Below are 14,870 nucleotides of genomic sequence, written 5' to 3'. Positions count from 1 at the left end.
TGGAGCGAAGGACCCGTCAGTGCTTTCCAGTGACGCGCACTACGTTCTGTCGCGCTCCTCCACCACCACACCATGCATGGAATGTCTCGAGCGCTGCCCAACCTGTCTCACCCACAGGTATGCACCTCGCGCTCAACTCTGAAGACGTTTGTCAACAAACGCAGCTATTTGGTGCCTTTGTCTCTTTTCCAGGTGAAGGGAAGATATTTTCAAACAAAAATATCAGCCAAGAGTAGTGGCTGAACATCGCTGAGAAGTTCACATTGAAGAGGAACTGATCTAAAGCCTAACCATGGCCACAATTGGGGATTTCGACCCGCTCAACTCCACAGTACCTGCGACGAAAATTGAACTTACAGTCTCGTGCAGGTAAGACGAGTATAATCACAACGTATCCAATAGTCATTATTGAATAAAACATAATATATATACGCTGTTGATAATGTTGTAGGGTGATAGACTATCAACGGGAATGAGTGCTGTATATAGCCCGTATCTTATTTGGCACGGAGATGCTTGTGAATCTATCTTTTGCAGGTAATTAGTACTTTCCTCAAACATCTCTTGGCTAATAGTCGTAATTTCAAAACATTTTAGCTCTATAAGTGTCTTTGTATCTCTGCGCAAAACTCGGACGCTTGCAAGGAATTTGCATTAACAGTGGGTGTAGAGCTACGTGGGGGTAGAGCAACATAACGGTATTTATTCTGAGTGGCTTCGAGAGAGCTCCAACGGGCGAACTCACAGATCACATGGATAGGTTATGGATATTAATACGCCACCGTCCATGTTCATGTCACATTCAAATCCGTTAGACGGGGTGTGTGAGAGGAAGGAGTGGGTGCTCACATTTTATTGAGGTCAGGAGTGCCGTGCGCACTTCTTCATCACTTATTTTCACAGTGAAACTTTGCATGTCCAAGATGACCACTGGAATCGAGATTGAGTCCTAACCAATGCCTTGATTCATAGTGTTTGACCTGGTAAACACAAGTAGGCGCTATACAGCCTAGTTGTCTTAATTAAAGCCTGTTGGAGCACTGAGCTTGGTGCACCTTGGTCCTTATTTAGTTGTTACTTAGGCCTACTTACAAAAAACAAACAAGACAAGTGGGATTGTATTTAAAATTAATGTTTAGCCTATGATTGTGATTTAACCAACGTCTAACTGGAAAAATAGAGCAGTAAATAATGAAAGCATTATATATATATTTTACATTGCTTTCATTATTTACAACTATATTTTTCCCGTTAGATGTTGGTTAAATCACAGGCTAAACGTTCCTTTTAAATACAATCACATTAAGTCATGACGTCTCTTCAGACACTTAAAGGGAAATACAGTTGATGTCGGAAGTTTACATACACTTAGGTTGGAGTCATTAAAACTCGTTTTTCAACCACTCCACAAATTTCTTGTTAACAAACTATAGTTTCGGCAAGTTGGTTAGGACATCTACTTTGTGCACGACAAGTAATTTTTCCAACAATTGTTTACAGACAGATTATTTCACTTATAATTCACTGTATCACAATTCCAGTGGGTCAAAGGTTTACATACACTAAGTTGACTGTGTCTTTAAACAGCTTGGAAAATTCCAGAAAATTATGTTATGGCTTTAGAAGCTTCTGATACGCTAATTGACATCATTCGAGTCAATTAGAGGTGTACCTGTGGATGTATTTCAAGGCCTACCTTCAGCCTCAGTGTCTCTGCTTGACATCATGGGGAAATCAGCCAAGACCTCAGAAAAGAATTGTAGACCTCCACAAGTCTGGTTCATCCTTGGGAGCAATTTCCAAATGCCTGAAGGTACCACGTTCATCTGTACAAACAATAGCACACACGTATAAAAACCATGGGACCACGCAGCCGTCATACCGCTCAGGAAGGAGACACATTCTGTCTCCTAGAGATGAACGTACTTTGATGCGAAAAGTGCAAATCAATCCCAGAACAACAGCAAAGGACCTTGTGAAGATGCTGAAGGAAATAGGTACAAAAGTATCTATATCCACAGTAAAACGAGTCCTATATCGACATAACCTGAAAGGCCGCTCAGCAAGGAAGAAGCCACTGCTCCAAAACCGCCATAAAAAAGCCAGACTACTGTTTGCAATTGCACATGGGGACAAAGATCATACTTTTTGGAGAAATGTCCTCTGGTCTGATGAACCAAAAATTGAACTGTTTGGCCATAATGACCATTGTTATGTATGGAGGAAAAAGGGGGAGGCTTGCAAGCCGAAGAACACCATCCCAACCGTGAAGCACGTGGGTGGCAGCATCATGTGGTGGGGGTGCTTTGCTGCAGGAGGGACTGGTGTGCTTCACAAAATAGATGGCATCACGAGGAAAGAAAATTATGTGGATATATTTAACAACATCTCAAGACATCAGTCAGGAAGTTAAAGCTTGGTCGCAAATGAGTCTTCCAAATGGACAATGACCCCAAGCATACTTCCAAAGTTGTGGCAAAATGGCTTAAGGACAACAGTCAAGTTATTGGAGTGGCCATCACAAAGCCCTGTTCTCAATCCTATAGAAAAATTGTTGGCAGAACTGAAAAAGCGTGTGCGAGCAAGGAGGCCTACAAACATCACTCAGTTACATCAGCTCTGTCAGGAGGAATGGGCCAAAATTCACCCAACTTATTGTGGGAAGCTTGTGGAAAGCTACCCAAAACGTTTGACCCAAGTTAAACAATTTAAAGGCAATGATAACAAATATTAATTGAGTGTATGTAAACGTCTGACCCACTGGGAATGTGATAAAAGAAATAAAAGTTTAAATAAATCATTCACTCTTCCATTATTCTGACATTTCACATTCTTAAAATAAAGTGGTGATCCTAACTGACCTAAGACAGGGAATTTTTACTAGGATTAAATGTCAGAAATTGTGAAACTAAGTTTAAATGTATTTGGCTAAGGTGTATGTAAACTTCCGACTTCAATTGTACCTAGTCAGTTGTACAGCTGAATGCATTCAACTTAAATATGTCTTCAACATTTAACCCAACCTCTCTGAATCAGAGAGGTGCGGGAGGCTATCTTAATTGACATCCACGTAAATGAAACCCGGGGACCAGAGTGGCAGACGACAGATTTTTACCTTGTCAGCTCGGGGATTCGATCCAACAACCTTTCGTTTACTGGCCCAATGCTCCTACCCGCCAGGCTACCTGCCAGTTGAAAACAGTAAAAAAAAAAAATGTAGATTAGAGTAGGCTACATCTTCGGCTGCAAGTGTAGATTGAAATGAAATAGCCTACAAAAGTAACATCCTTTAAACAAACTTGTTTGGGTGACAAATGTAAATTACTTGTCGAGTTTAGCATTTTCAGCCTACCTCGGCCCATGGAACAGACAGGGCTGGTCTAGAGGGTGACGGGGGGTGGCAAAGGGGGATTGTCTTCGCTGCCTGACACTGACAGAATGGGGTTGGGTGAATTCCCCCCTGAAACACACTCCATGGCAACTGGGCATCAGCTGTGAATATGAGAGAGTACTTGGCGCATAGAGACCCACAGGGTCTTGACAGCCAAACTCAGGAAAATACATGAATAATCAAAACAAACAGGCCATAGTCTGGCCAGTTAATTCAATATTTTTTGGGGGGTAGATCAGCTTTGATAGATGACAGATAGATTGTGGCTTCTATCCATTTAATTATCCGCATCATTTCCAATCCCCCATATATTTTTGGGGGTAAATATATATTTTGTGTATATGTTTTCCTTTATTTTTTTCCCCCTAACTCTACCATCCCTCCCCTAATTGGAGTAAACAAATGGACTACAATACTTAGGGTTCTACTTCCAGTTTATACATACTATATATGTTTTACAGACACAGTATATTTTAGATTAGTTATCTTTTCTTTTTTTCCCCCCAATTAACCAGCAGTGCTATTTGCATAGTTACCTCCAGGTAATTCTTCAGCCATTCCTGAACCTGCAACCAAAAACAAGCTACATATGGGCAGTATAAAAAAATAAGTGATTTAATGATTCCGTCTCATATACACTACATGACAAAGTTTGTGGACACTTGCTCATTGAAAACTTCATTACAAAATCATGGGCATTAAGGTTGAGTTTGTCCCCCCCTTTGCTGCTATAACAGCCTCAATTCTTCTAGGAAGGCTTTCCACTAGATGTCTGAACATTGCTGTGGGGACTTGCTTCCATTCAGCAATGAGCATTAGTGAGGTCGGGCACTGATGGCGATTAGGCCTGGCTCGCAGTTGGCGTTCCAATTCAACCCAAAGGTGTTGGATGGGGTTGAGGTCAGGGCTTTGTGCACGCCAGGCAAGTTCTTCCACACTGATCCCGACAAACCATTTCTGTATGGACCTCGCTTTATTCACGGGGGCATTGTCATGCTTAAACAGTAAAGGGCCTTCCCCAAACCTTTGCCACAAATTTGGAAGCACAGAATCATCTAGAATGCTGTAGCATTAAGATTCCCCTTCACTGGAAGTGGCCTAGCCCAAAACATGAAAAACAGCTCCAGACAATTACTCCACCAAACTTTACAGTTGCCACTATGCATTGGGGCAGGTAGCATTCTCCTGGATTCTGCCAAACCTAGATTTGTCTGTCGGACTGCCAGATGGGAAAGCGTGATTCATCATTCCAGAGAACACGTTTCCACTGCTCCAGAGTGGCGGCGAGCTTTACACCACTCCAGGCGACGCTAGGCATTGCACATGGTGTTCTTAGGCTTGTGTGCGACTGCTCAGCCATGGACACCCATTTCATGAAGCTCCCAATGAACAGTTATTGTGCTGACGTTGCTTCCACAGGCAGTTTGGAACTCGGTAGTGATTGTTGCAATTGAGGACCAACTATTTTTACGTGCTTCAGCACTCGGTGTTACCGTTCTGTGAGCTTGTGTGGCCTACCACTTCGCGACTGAACCGTTGTTGCTCCTAGACGTTTCTACTTCACAATGACAGTTGACTGTGCCGGTTCTAGCAGGGAAGAAATTTAATGAACTGACTTGTTGGAAAGGTGGCATCCTATGACAGTGCCACATTGAAAGATTGCATGGTTGTGTGCTCAATTTAATACACGCGTCAGCAATGGGTGTGGCTGAAATAACCAAATCCAATCATTTGAAGGGGTGTCAACATATTTTTATATATAAAATTCTATTGGTTGCAAGAATTTTCTATAATCATTTAAATTGAAAAACTCTTACGTTTTGAATCCGGCGTCAATTTGTGTAACAGTTCATAAACCATGTGCCATGGAATGGGTACATAAAAAAATCTATTCCCAACTATTTTTCAACCTGTATGGCACAGCTGTCACTTTTTTGGTCCTTAAATGAAACTGGTATACTTTTTATGTATCACAATTCCAAAAGTAAGAGGTTGTAATCTGAATAAAGGAAAAGAAAGACCATTCTTGAACACGGGTGACACATTCTTACTAATCTGCTAGAAAACCAGTTTGGATTTAAGTATAGCTTTTGTGTGACTGCAGCCGTTAGTGAGAGGTCTAATGCTGTAATATTTAATACATTCTGCCCTCCAAATTCATATTAATTGTATAAATAGGCAGGGCCATAAGCAAATGGGTAAACTGGGATATGACTAAAGAGTTAATCAGGTGATTTTACTACAAATAGACAGGTATTTTCCTATCCATGGTAGCAAGATCTTATCTATTTTTGCTAGCTTTCTATAAAAATGTATTGTAGTGAGAATTTCTCTTTTTTGGGATATGAATACCTAGTATGTCTACTTCCCTGTCGGACCATTTTATTGGTAAACTACAGAGTAATGTAAAAGTTGTATTTGTTTGTGATCCAATAATACATTTTCTAGATCCTCTATGAGGCTATGGAAGGATCCAAAATATGGATTAAAAAGAAAGCATGAATCCTCAGCGTACAATGACACCTTTGTTTTTAAGCTCTGGATTTCTATCCGCTTGAAATTATTGTTGGATCTGGTTTTAACAGCTAGCATTTCAATGGACATAATAAATAGATATGCCGACAGTGGACAACCTTGTTTTACTCCTCTTGACATTTTAATACTTTCTGAGAAGTGGCCATTATTTACTATACACCTAGGGTTACTATACATAACTGTAAGCCATTGTATAAGAGATTCTCCAAAATGGAAATATTACAGGCATGTATGTATAACTTCCAGTTGTATCAAAAGCCTTTTCAAAGTCAGCTATGAATACCAGGCCTGGTTTCCCAGATTTTTCATAGTGTTCTATTTTCTTCCAGTATTATCTTATATTATCTCCAATGTATCGCCCATATAAAAAAAACTCTGATTAATAATATCCAACAAAACCTTTTTTAAATATATGCACAACACTGAAAGGGTCCTCCAATTTTTAAAATGGACTAGATATTTTAAATTTACCACTTGGTTCCTGTTTCAGTAATAGTGAAATCAGACCTCCTTGAGTATTGGATAGTCTGCAATTTTTTAGGAGTTGTAACGGCAGCCTTCCTCCTCTTCGTCTGAAGCAGGGATCGGACCAAGACGCGGCGTAGTTAGTGCTCAACATGATTTAATGACAGACGATAACGTGAACACTTACAAAATACAAAAATAACAAACGTGGCAAACCGAAACAGTCCTCTCTGGTGAAACGAACACAAAGACAGGAAACACCCACCCACAAACCCCAACACAAAACAAGCCACCTAAATATGATTCCCAATCAGAGACAACACAAAATACCTGCCTCTGATTGAGAACCATATTAGGCCAAACATAGAAACAGACAAACTAGACACACAACATAGAATGCCCACCCAGCTCACGTCCTGACCAACACTAAAACAAGTAAAACACAAAAGAACTATGGTCAGAACGTGACAGTACCCCCCTCCTGAGGTGCGGACTCCGAACGCACCACCTACAACTCTAGGGGAGGGTCTGGGTGGGCATCTGTCCGCGGTGGCGGCTCCGGCGCTGGACGAGGATCCCACTCCTCCATTGTCTTTGTCCCCCTCCTTAGCGTCCTTTGAGTGGCGACCCTCGCCGCCGACCTTGGCCTAGGAACCTTCACAAAGGTCCCCACTAGACTGAGGAAACTCCTCCGGACTGAGGGACAGCTCATGACAGAGAGGTAGCTTAGGACAGAGAGGTAGCTTAGGACAGAGAGGTAGCTTAGGACAGAGGGGCAGCTCCGGACAGAGGCGTAACATAGATTGCCCACCCAGCTCACGTCCTGACCAACACTAAAACAAGTAAAACACACAAGAACTATGGTCAGAACATGACAGGAGTGGTTAAAACATGCTAATAACGGTCCTCTGAGTACATTAACAAATATTTGATATATCTCAACTGGTATGCCATCCAGCCCTGATGTTTTCCTGGACTTAAAGGCTTTAAATGCATCAATAAATTCCTTCTCTGTAACTTGTCCTCCACATGAGTCTTTCTGTACAGCTGTTAATTTGATATTATTCATAGAAAAAAAATCCATAATTAACTTCGGTTAGTGGAGATGGAGGAGACTGAAACTAAAACATATGCTTAAAGTACTTTGTTTCCTCTTTTCAAAATATTGTTTGGTGAATCATGGATGACTCCATTTGTAACAAGTTTCAGTAAATTATTTTTGGTAGCATTTCTATGTTGAAGATTAAAATATAATTTGGTTCATTTTCATATTCCATCCAGTTTGCTTTATTTTTTATAACGTATTACACTTGATCTTTCCTAAATCAAGTTATTTTTGTTTTTTTCTTTCTAACTTATTTGGTGCCTTTCTGGTACAGTTTCTTTTTTCTTTCTATCTATACTGTTAGTCCCTCTATTTCCCTTTGTTAATAGGAAGTATTTTGACCTGAAGTACTTCGGTTTTAAAGATGAGTATTGAATTGCATGGCCTCTAAAGGCACATTTTAAAAGTGTCCCATACAATAAGGGGATCTGCTGTGCTTATGTTATATCGGAATAAATCAGATTTTAACCAAGACAGAATAATTTATAAACAATCATCAATCAATCAAATGTATTTATAAAGCTCTTCTTACATCAGCTGATGTCACAACGTGCTATACAGAAACCCAGCCTAAAACCCCAAACAGCAAGCAATGCAGGTGTAGAAGCAGAGTGGCTGGGAAAAACTCCCTAGAAAGGCCAGAACCTACGAAGAAACCTAGAGAAGAACCAGGCTATGAGGGGTGGCCAGTCCTCTTCTGGCTGTGCCGGGTGGAGATTATAACAGAACATGGCCAAGATGTTCAAATGTTCATAGATGACCAGCAGGGTCAAATAATAATAATCACAGTGGTTGTAGAGGGTGCAACAGGTCAGCACCTCAGGAGTAAATGTCAGTTTGCTTTTCATAGCTGATCATTCAGAGTATCTCTACCGCTCCTGCTGTCTCTAGAGAGTTGAAAACAGCAGGTCTGGGAAAGGTAGCACGTCCGGTGAACAGGTCAAGGTTCCATAGCCGCAGGCAGAACAGTTGAAACTGGAGCAGCAGCATGAGCAGGTGGACTAGGGACAGCAAGGAGTCATCAGGCCAGGTAGTCCTGAGACATGGTCCTAGGGCTTAGGTCTTCTGAGAGAATTAGAGACAGCATACTTAAATTCACACAAGACATGGATAAGACAGGAGAAATATTCCAGATATAACAGACTGACCCAAGCCCCCCAACACAAACTATTGCAGCATAAATACTGGAGGCTTTGCCATCCAATAGGCATTGATTACATTTCCAAAAACCTTGCCCACTTGGAAATTCTGTAAGAGTAATGTATATGCCAATTATTTAATGGTCTGACTGCATTCTGTCCCCTATCAAAACTTTTTATTTTTTAATCTTTTGTTGCCAGAGAGAATGACCTAAGAAAGTAGTCAAGATGACTAGCTTAATTGAGCCTCTGCCATGTTTATATTTAAGCCTCCATATATCCACTAGTTCTAATATATCCATGATATTTGTGTTTTCCTTAAGTGCACGAGGGGGATAGTTTGTAGGGTTATTTCCTTTACAGTCCATTGAGGTAAATAAACACTTTCAACTTTCAACACTTTTTTGATTACTACATGATTCCATATGTGTTATTACATATCTTGGATGTCTTCACTATTATTCTACAATGTAGAAAATAGTAAAAGTAAAGAAAAACCATTGAATGAATGGGTGTGTCCAAACTTTTGACTGGTACTGTATATATTACAAATTCTTGCATAACTTCATTTATTTAATTAACAAATAATATAAATAATAATGTAGTTACTTCCAACAAGAGATTCTTACATATAACCAGGACTGACATTACAAAATTACATTTTACTCTTCGGCAAGAAAACAATTATTGATTCATCCTATACTGTCCCTAACATCATTACCACAAAGCAACAGATGTGAGATACATACACACACTCCGTTGCCAGTTTATTAGGTACACCCATCTAGTTATGGGTTGAACCCCTTCTTTGCCTCCGGAACAGACTGAATTCTTCCGGGCATGGAAACGTTCCTCAATTGGTATCAAGGGACAAAACCCGTGCCAGGAAAACATTCCCCATACCACTGCCACCAGCTTGTATCGTTGACACCAGGCCATGGACTCATGCTTCTTACGCCAAATCCTGACTCTGCCATTAGCATGACGCCACAGAAACCGGGATTCGTCGGCGTCCTCAATTGTCCAGTGTTGGTGACCGCATGCCCATTGGAGCCGCTTCTTCTTGTTTTTAGCTGATAGGAGTAGAACCCGGTGTGGTCATCTGCTGCAATAGCCCATCCATGACAAGGACAGACGAGTTGTGCGTTCCGAGATGCCGTTCTGATCACCACTGTTGTACTGCGCCGATTGTGGCCCGCCTGTTAGCTTGCACGATTCTTGCCATTCTCCTTTGCCCACAGGACTGCCACTGACTGGATGTTCTTTTTGTTTGTTGCACCTTTCTCTGTTAACTCTAGACACTATCGTGTGTGAAAAGCCCACGAGGGCGGCCGTTTCTGAGATACTGTAACCTGCTTGCCTGGCACCGACGATCATACCACACTCGCTTAGAATGTTTAAAACAAGTGACCTAACTTCCAATGGAACAGTAACTGAATGCCTGTATGCCAGATTTATATTGAACAAGGATTAGGTATTATGTAAAATAAATTATGTTTTATATTTGGTGAAATCCTATTATTATGTTCATGCACACAACAAAACATAAATCACAACCATAACATGTAGTGTTTCTCTTCTCAGTTTTGACCCCATTACATAGAGAAAAACTCTTTCCTCTCTTCAGAGCAGTGATGGCTTGTGTTCTCCCTTTAATCAAAAACAGGTATGTCAGCCTAATATTTGTTGACTGATGTCTTTCCACCTCAGAGTCTCAACCTTGGTCTGGTCTGAGAAGACATTGCAACATCTAATAGGACTGGCTCTTCCACCAATTTCTTTCATCACTCTTGTTTGAAAGATACCCGTCAACGTGATTACCCTACTAAAGCAGCCTAAACTTGTGAGCCTTGAAAGATGCGTGACCCTTACATTTACCTGTAATAATATATTTAAAAAAATCTATGACCTTATTGGCATTCATAGCTATAATATTGAGGAAGGTAAGTGTAAGTTTAACATTGAAACAACACAAAAATCTAGTTGATTCAACTAATTATTATTTAGTAACTGATTCCATCCACTGCCTTTTTTTTGTTTACTCAACTTTTCGGGCAAAGTATTACCTGAACGTAAAGTTTTTAGTTTCCCAGAACAATAGTTTTGGGACACCAACACATTCAAATTATGCTTTTAACGTACATAGTTTACACACGTTGACATTGTACATGTTCATTTATATTGTAATTAATATTCATGATGTCCTCACCTGGGATTTGAACTCACAATCTCTTGGTTCACGTCATTCCTATCTTCCTGCTACGCCTCTCTCACATTCTCTGTGTCTCTCGCTCTTTCAATCCCTCCAACCCCCTAAATGTGGAAGACACATTTCAGTTGAATGCATTGTTGTACAACTGACTAGGTATCCCCCTTTGCCTTCTCTCTCTCTTTCTAACCATTCTCTCTCTCTATCCAACCTTTCTCTCTCTCCATCCAAACCTTATCTCTCTCTATCCACCCTTCTCTCTCTCTATCCACCCTTCTCTCTCTCTATCCATCCCTTCTCTCTCTCTATCCAACCCCCTAAATGCGGAAGACACATTTAATTTGAATGCATTCTGACTAGGTATTGCCCTTTTCTCTCTGTCTCTGTCTCTGTGTACGGTGCTGTGCAATAAACAGGTGGTAAATGTATTGCAGTCATAAAGTATTATCCTCTGTTTGGCCACTGCACAATTATTATTTTTTTGTGTCATATAGTTACAGTAAATGATGTTGTCCTGGTGTGACAAAGCAACACCTGTTTTACTGTGTTCAAACAAATGTACCTTTACTCAATCCATGTTTGACAGGTTGGAATAAATTCTACTTATTGTGAAGTGTGTTGTTTTGATTGTACTGTCCTTTATCATCTTGCATTGCTTTCGCCTGAGCCCTACATTTGATGTAAATACTACACCAAGCAAATGTATGCAATAATAATAAGTCATTTAGTAGACACTTTGACCCAAAGCAAGTGTACAGTACAATGACTGCATTTTGAGGACCCATTGGGAATTGAACCCACGACTCTGCAGCATCACACTCTTACCAACTGAGCGTGTAGCTATATCTATGTTGCTATTGTAGAAACCGTAACCTAACACCTAGTGACCTTGTCAAGAGTTTCAGACCTCTTGGCGTAACAGTTAAGGTGTTGGCCTGACAGTCGCTGGACCCTGGTTTGAGTCCTGGTCGGGAATACCCACCAAATTCACCACATTGGTGTCAGAAATGGAATGGTACCTGTGAAGCAATTGGAGCGGTGTGTACATGTAAGGGACTTGTATAGAGAAGCGTGAGGACATGTAGGACCTCTTGGCGTAATGGTTAAGGTGTTGGCTTGACAGACGCTGGACCCGGGTTCGAGTCCTGGTAAGGGCATCAGGATATGAAGCTTTTTCCTCATAGTGTGCTGTTGAAGTGACCTCGGTGGTGATTTAACGACTTAATTTAACACCAGATAACGAGTAGGTCAACATGGAGCTGGGGATGGGCTGGCGCTGTCCGAGAATGTCAATCACAGCAGGAGAGCGCTCCGATTGGATGTTCTCCTCATGTCCCTATTGGGACAAAAACGATGAAGGAAGAGACAAGACATGGAGGAGAGGTAGTCATTCTCAAAACAACATGGCCGATCCAGACCTGCTGAGCTCATCACGGTGAACACTACAAAATACGAGCATTTTAGACAAATTACATCTGGTCAGAGGAATTGGGAGTTTATCATTGGGGCTTATTGCAAATGTGTTATTGATTTGTAATGATTAAATAAGCATTTTAATTTTGGCATGCGTCCTTAAACTCAAACTGTACATTTATCACATGCTGTGGAAGGCTGAAAAGGAAAACAAGACAAAAGCATTTTGGCCGTTGAACTGAAAGCAGATCACCAGAGGCTATACCAAACTGAAGTCAGGAAAGGAAAGGACTTGGAGGTCCACTGTCCAGCCAATACCCCTTGACCAGCTAGTCTGGTGTGTCCTGCCTGTACCCCTTGACCAGCTAGTCTGGTGTGTCCAGCCAGTACCCCTTGACCAGCTAGTCTGGTGTGTCCAGCCAGTACCCCGTGTCCAGCTAGTCTGGTGTGTCCAGCCAGTCTGGTGTGTCCTGCCAGTACCCCTTGACCAGCTAGTCTGGTGTGTCCTGCCAGTACCCCTTGACCAGCTAGTCTGGTGTGTCCAGCCAGTACCCCTTGACCAGCTAGTCTGGTGTGTTCAGCCAGTACCCTGTGTCCAGCTAGTCTGGTGTGTCCAGCCAGTATCCCGTGTCCAGCTAGTCTGGTGTGTCTAGCCAGTATCCCGTGTCCAGCTCGTCTGGTGTGTCTAGCCAGTACCCTGTGTCCAGCTCCTCTGGTGTGTCTAGCCAGTACCCTGTGTCCAGCCCGTCTTGTGTGTCCAGCCAGTACCCTGTGTCCAGCCAGTCGGGTGTGTCCAGCCAGTACCCTGTGTCCAGCTAGTACCCCTTGACCAGCTAGTCTGGTGTGTCCAGCCAGTACCCCTTGACCAGCTAGTCTGGTGTGTTCAGCCAGTACCCAGTGTCCAGCTAGTCGCGTGTCCAGCCAGTACCCCGTGTTCAGCTAGTCTGGTGTGTCTAGCCAGTATCCCTTGACCAGCTAGTCTGGTGTGTCCAGCCAGTACCCCTTGACCAGCTAGTCTGGTGTGTCTAGCCAGTACCCTGTGTCCAGCTAGTCTGGTGTGTCCAGCCAGTCTGGTGTGTCTAGCCAGTACCCTGTGTCCAGCTAGTCTGGTGTGTCCAGCCAGTACCCCGTGTCCAGCTAGTCTGGTGTGTCCAGTCAGTACCCCGTGTCCAGCTAGTCTGGTGTGTCCAGCCAGTACCCCGTGTCCAGCTAGTCTGGTGTGTCCAGCCAGTACCCCATGACCAGCTAATCTGGTGTCTGAAACGAAGCATATGAGCAAATACCCCAATACCTGTTTCTTCATCTGCCAGCAGCTACAAGCTACACCTTACCAGCCTGACACACACACACCTCCCTCTGAATGTAAAGCCCCAAGAGGATCCCGTCCCTAGAGAGGTTTTATATCCCCCATTGCCTTCCCTCTTATCCTGGTCTTCCCTTTAATATGGCAGCACTCTCTATACCGGCTGTTACACGTCTCAAACAGGAGTGGGAGATTTAATTGTGTTTTTTTAATTTAACAAATAACTTAGTTGAAGTAATTTATACTTATGAAATTCATTGTGTTGTCCATGTATGGTGCTAGTCCGAGTTGGAGTTGCCCACTCCATACTGTCATTGTCACACAGCAATGGAGCTGGCAAGACAACACGAACAGATCTGGCACTCAGGCTAGTGTTATTCTCAGATTTTTATCTTGTTTATCTCTCTTTCATTCAAACAGGAACCTGCTGGACATGGACACCTTCTCCAAATCAGACCCTGGTATGTGATGCTTCTTTACAAGGGTTGCAAAGCCTTTCTTGTAAGCACTTACAAGTTAATATGCAAAGCTTATAACATGATGTCAGGACATCATCTGCATGACCTGTATAACATACACATGACATTTTACTGTTCCAAGTGTTCTTAAAATAGAACTGCTGAAGGAGCTCCAGATACCACCATGGAACACATGGAACTACAAAAAATGTATCTATCTTATCTTCAGTGATCATGCAACTCTGGGTAATTACCGTCAGTCTAGCCACCAGGGTAGTCAAGTACACAGCGTGATATGGCAAGTGTTGGCTTAAGGTTCAACACTCAACTCATCTCTTAATTACATGACTTTGCCTGATTGACTTGACAACTCCTTTGCTCTCCACTCCAAATGACACACACACACACACACACACACACACACGACTGACGCATGTGGAGTAGTAGTGTCAGGTGTACAGGTGTCAGCGTATATGCTCCTCCAAGCAATCGAGGAGCCTTATACACTGCTCAAAAAAAGAAAGGGAACACTAAAATAACACATCCTAGATCTGAATGAATGAAATATTCTTATTAAATACTTTTTTCTTTACATAGTTGAATGTGCCGACAACAAAATCACACAAAAATGATCAATGGAAATCAAATTTATCAACCCATGGAGGTCTGGATTTGGAGTCACACTCAAAATTAAAGTGGAAAACCACACTACAGGCTGATCCAACTTTGATGTAATGTCCTTAAAACAAGTCAAAATGAGGCTCAGTAGTGTGTGTGGCCTCCACGTTTCTGTATGACCTCCCTACAACGCCTGGGCATGCTCCTGATGAGGTGGCGGATGGTCTCCTGAGG

General features: G+C 42.1%; 1 protein-coding gene across 2 annotated transcripts in view; it reads left to right on the top strand.

Moving 5' to 3' along the window:
* Nucleotides 1-14,870, top strand: part of LOC129815658 (copine-9-like) — a 177,293-nt gene continuing 162,423 nt past the window's right edge. The window contains exons 1-2 of one of the 2 annotated variants that reach the window (XM_055869654.1): nucleotides 1-369; nucleotides 13,981-14,021. In XM_055869654.1, coding sequence (XP_055725629.1) covers nucleotides 293-369; nucleotides 13,981-14,021 — 118 coding nt within the window. In that variant the 5' untranslated portion in view covers nucleotides 1-292. The remainder of the gene's footprint in view (nucleotides 370-13,980; nucleotides 14,022-14,870) is intronic. The other variant, XM_055869655.1, reaches the window with a different exon arrangement.

Source organism: Salvelinus fontinalis, chromosome 18 (genome assembly GCF_029448725.1).
Source record: "Salvelinus fontinalis isolate EN_2023a chromosome 18, ASM2944872v1, whole genome shotgun sequence".
NCBI classification, from domain to species: Eukaryota; Metazoa; Chordata; class Actinopteri; order Salmoniformes; family Salmonidae; genus Salvelinus; species Salvelinus fontinalis.
The sequence above is the reverse complement of the archived record's forward strand: the minus strand, read 5'-3'. Positions and strand labels throughout refer to the sequence as shown.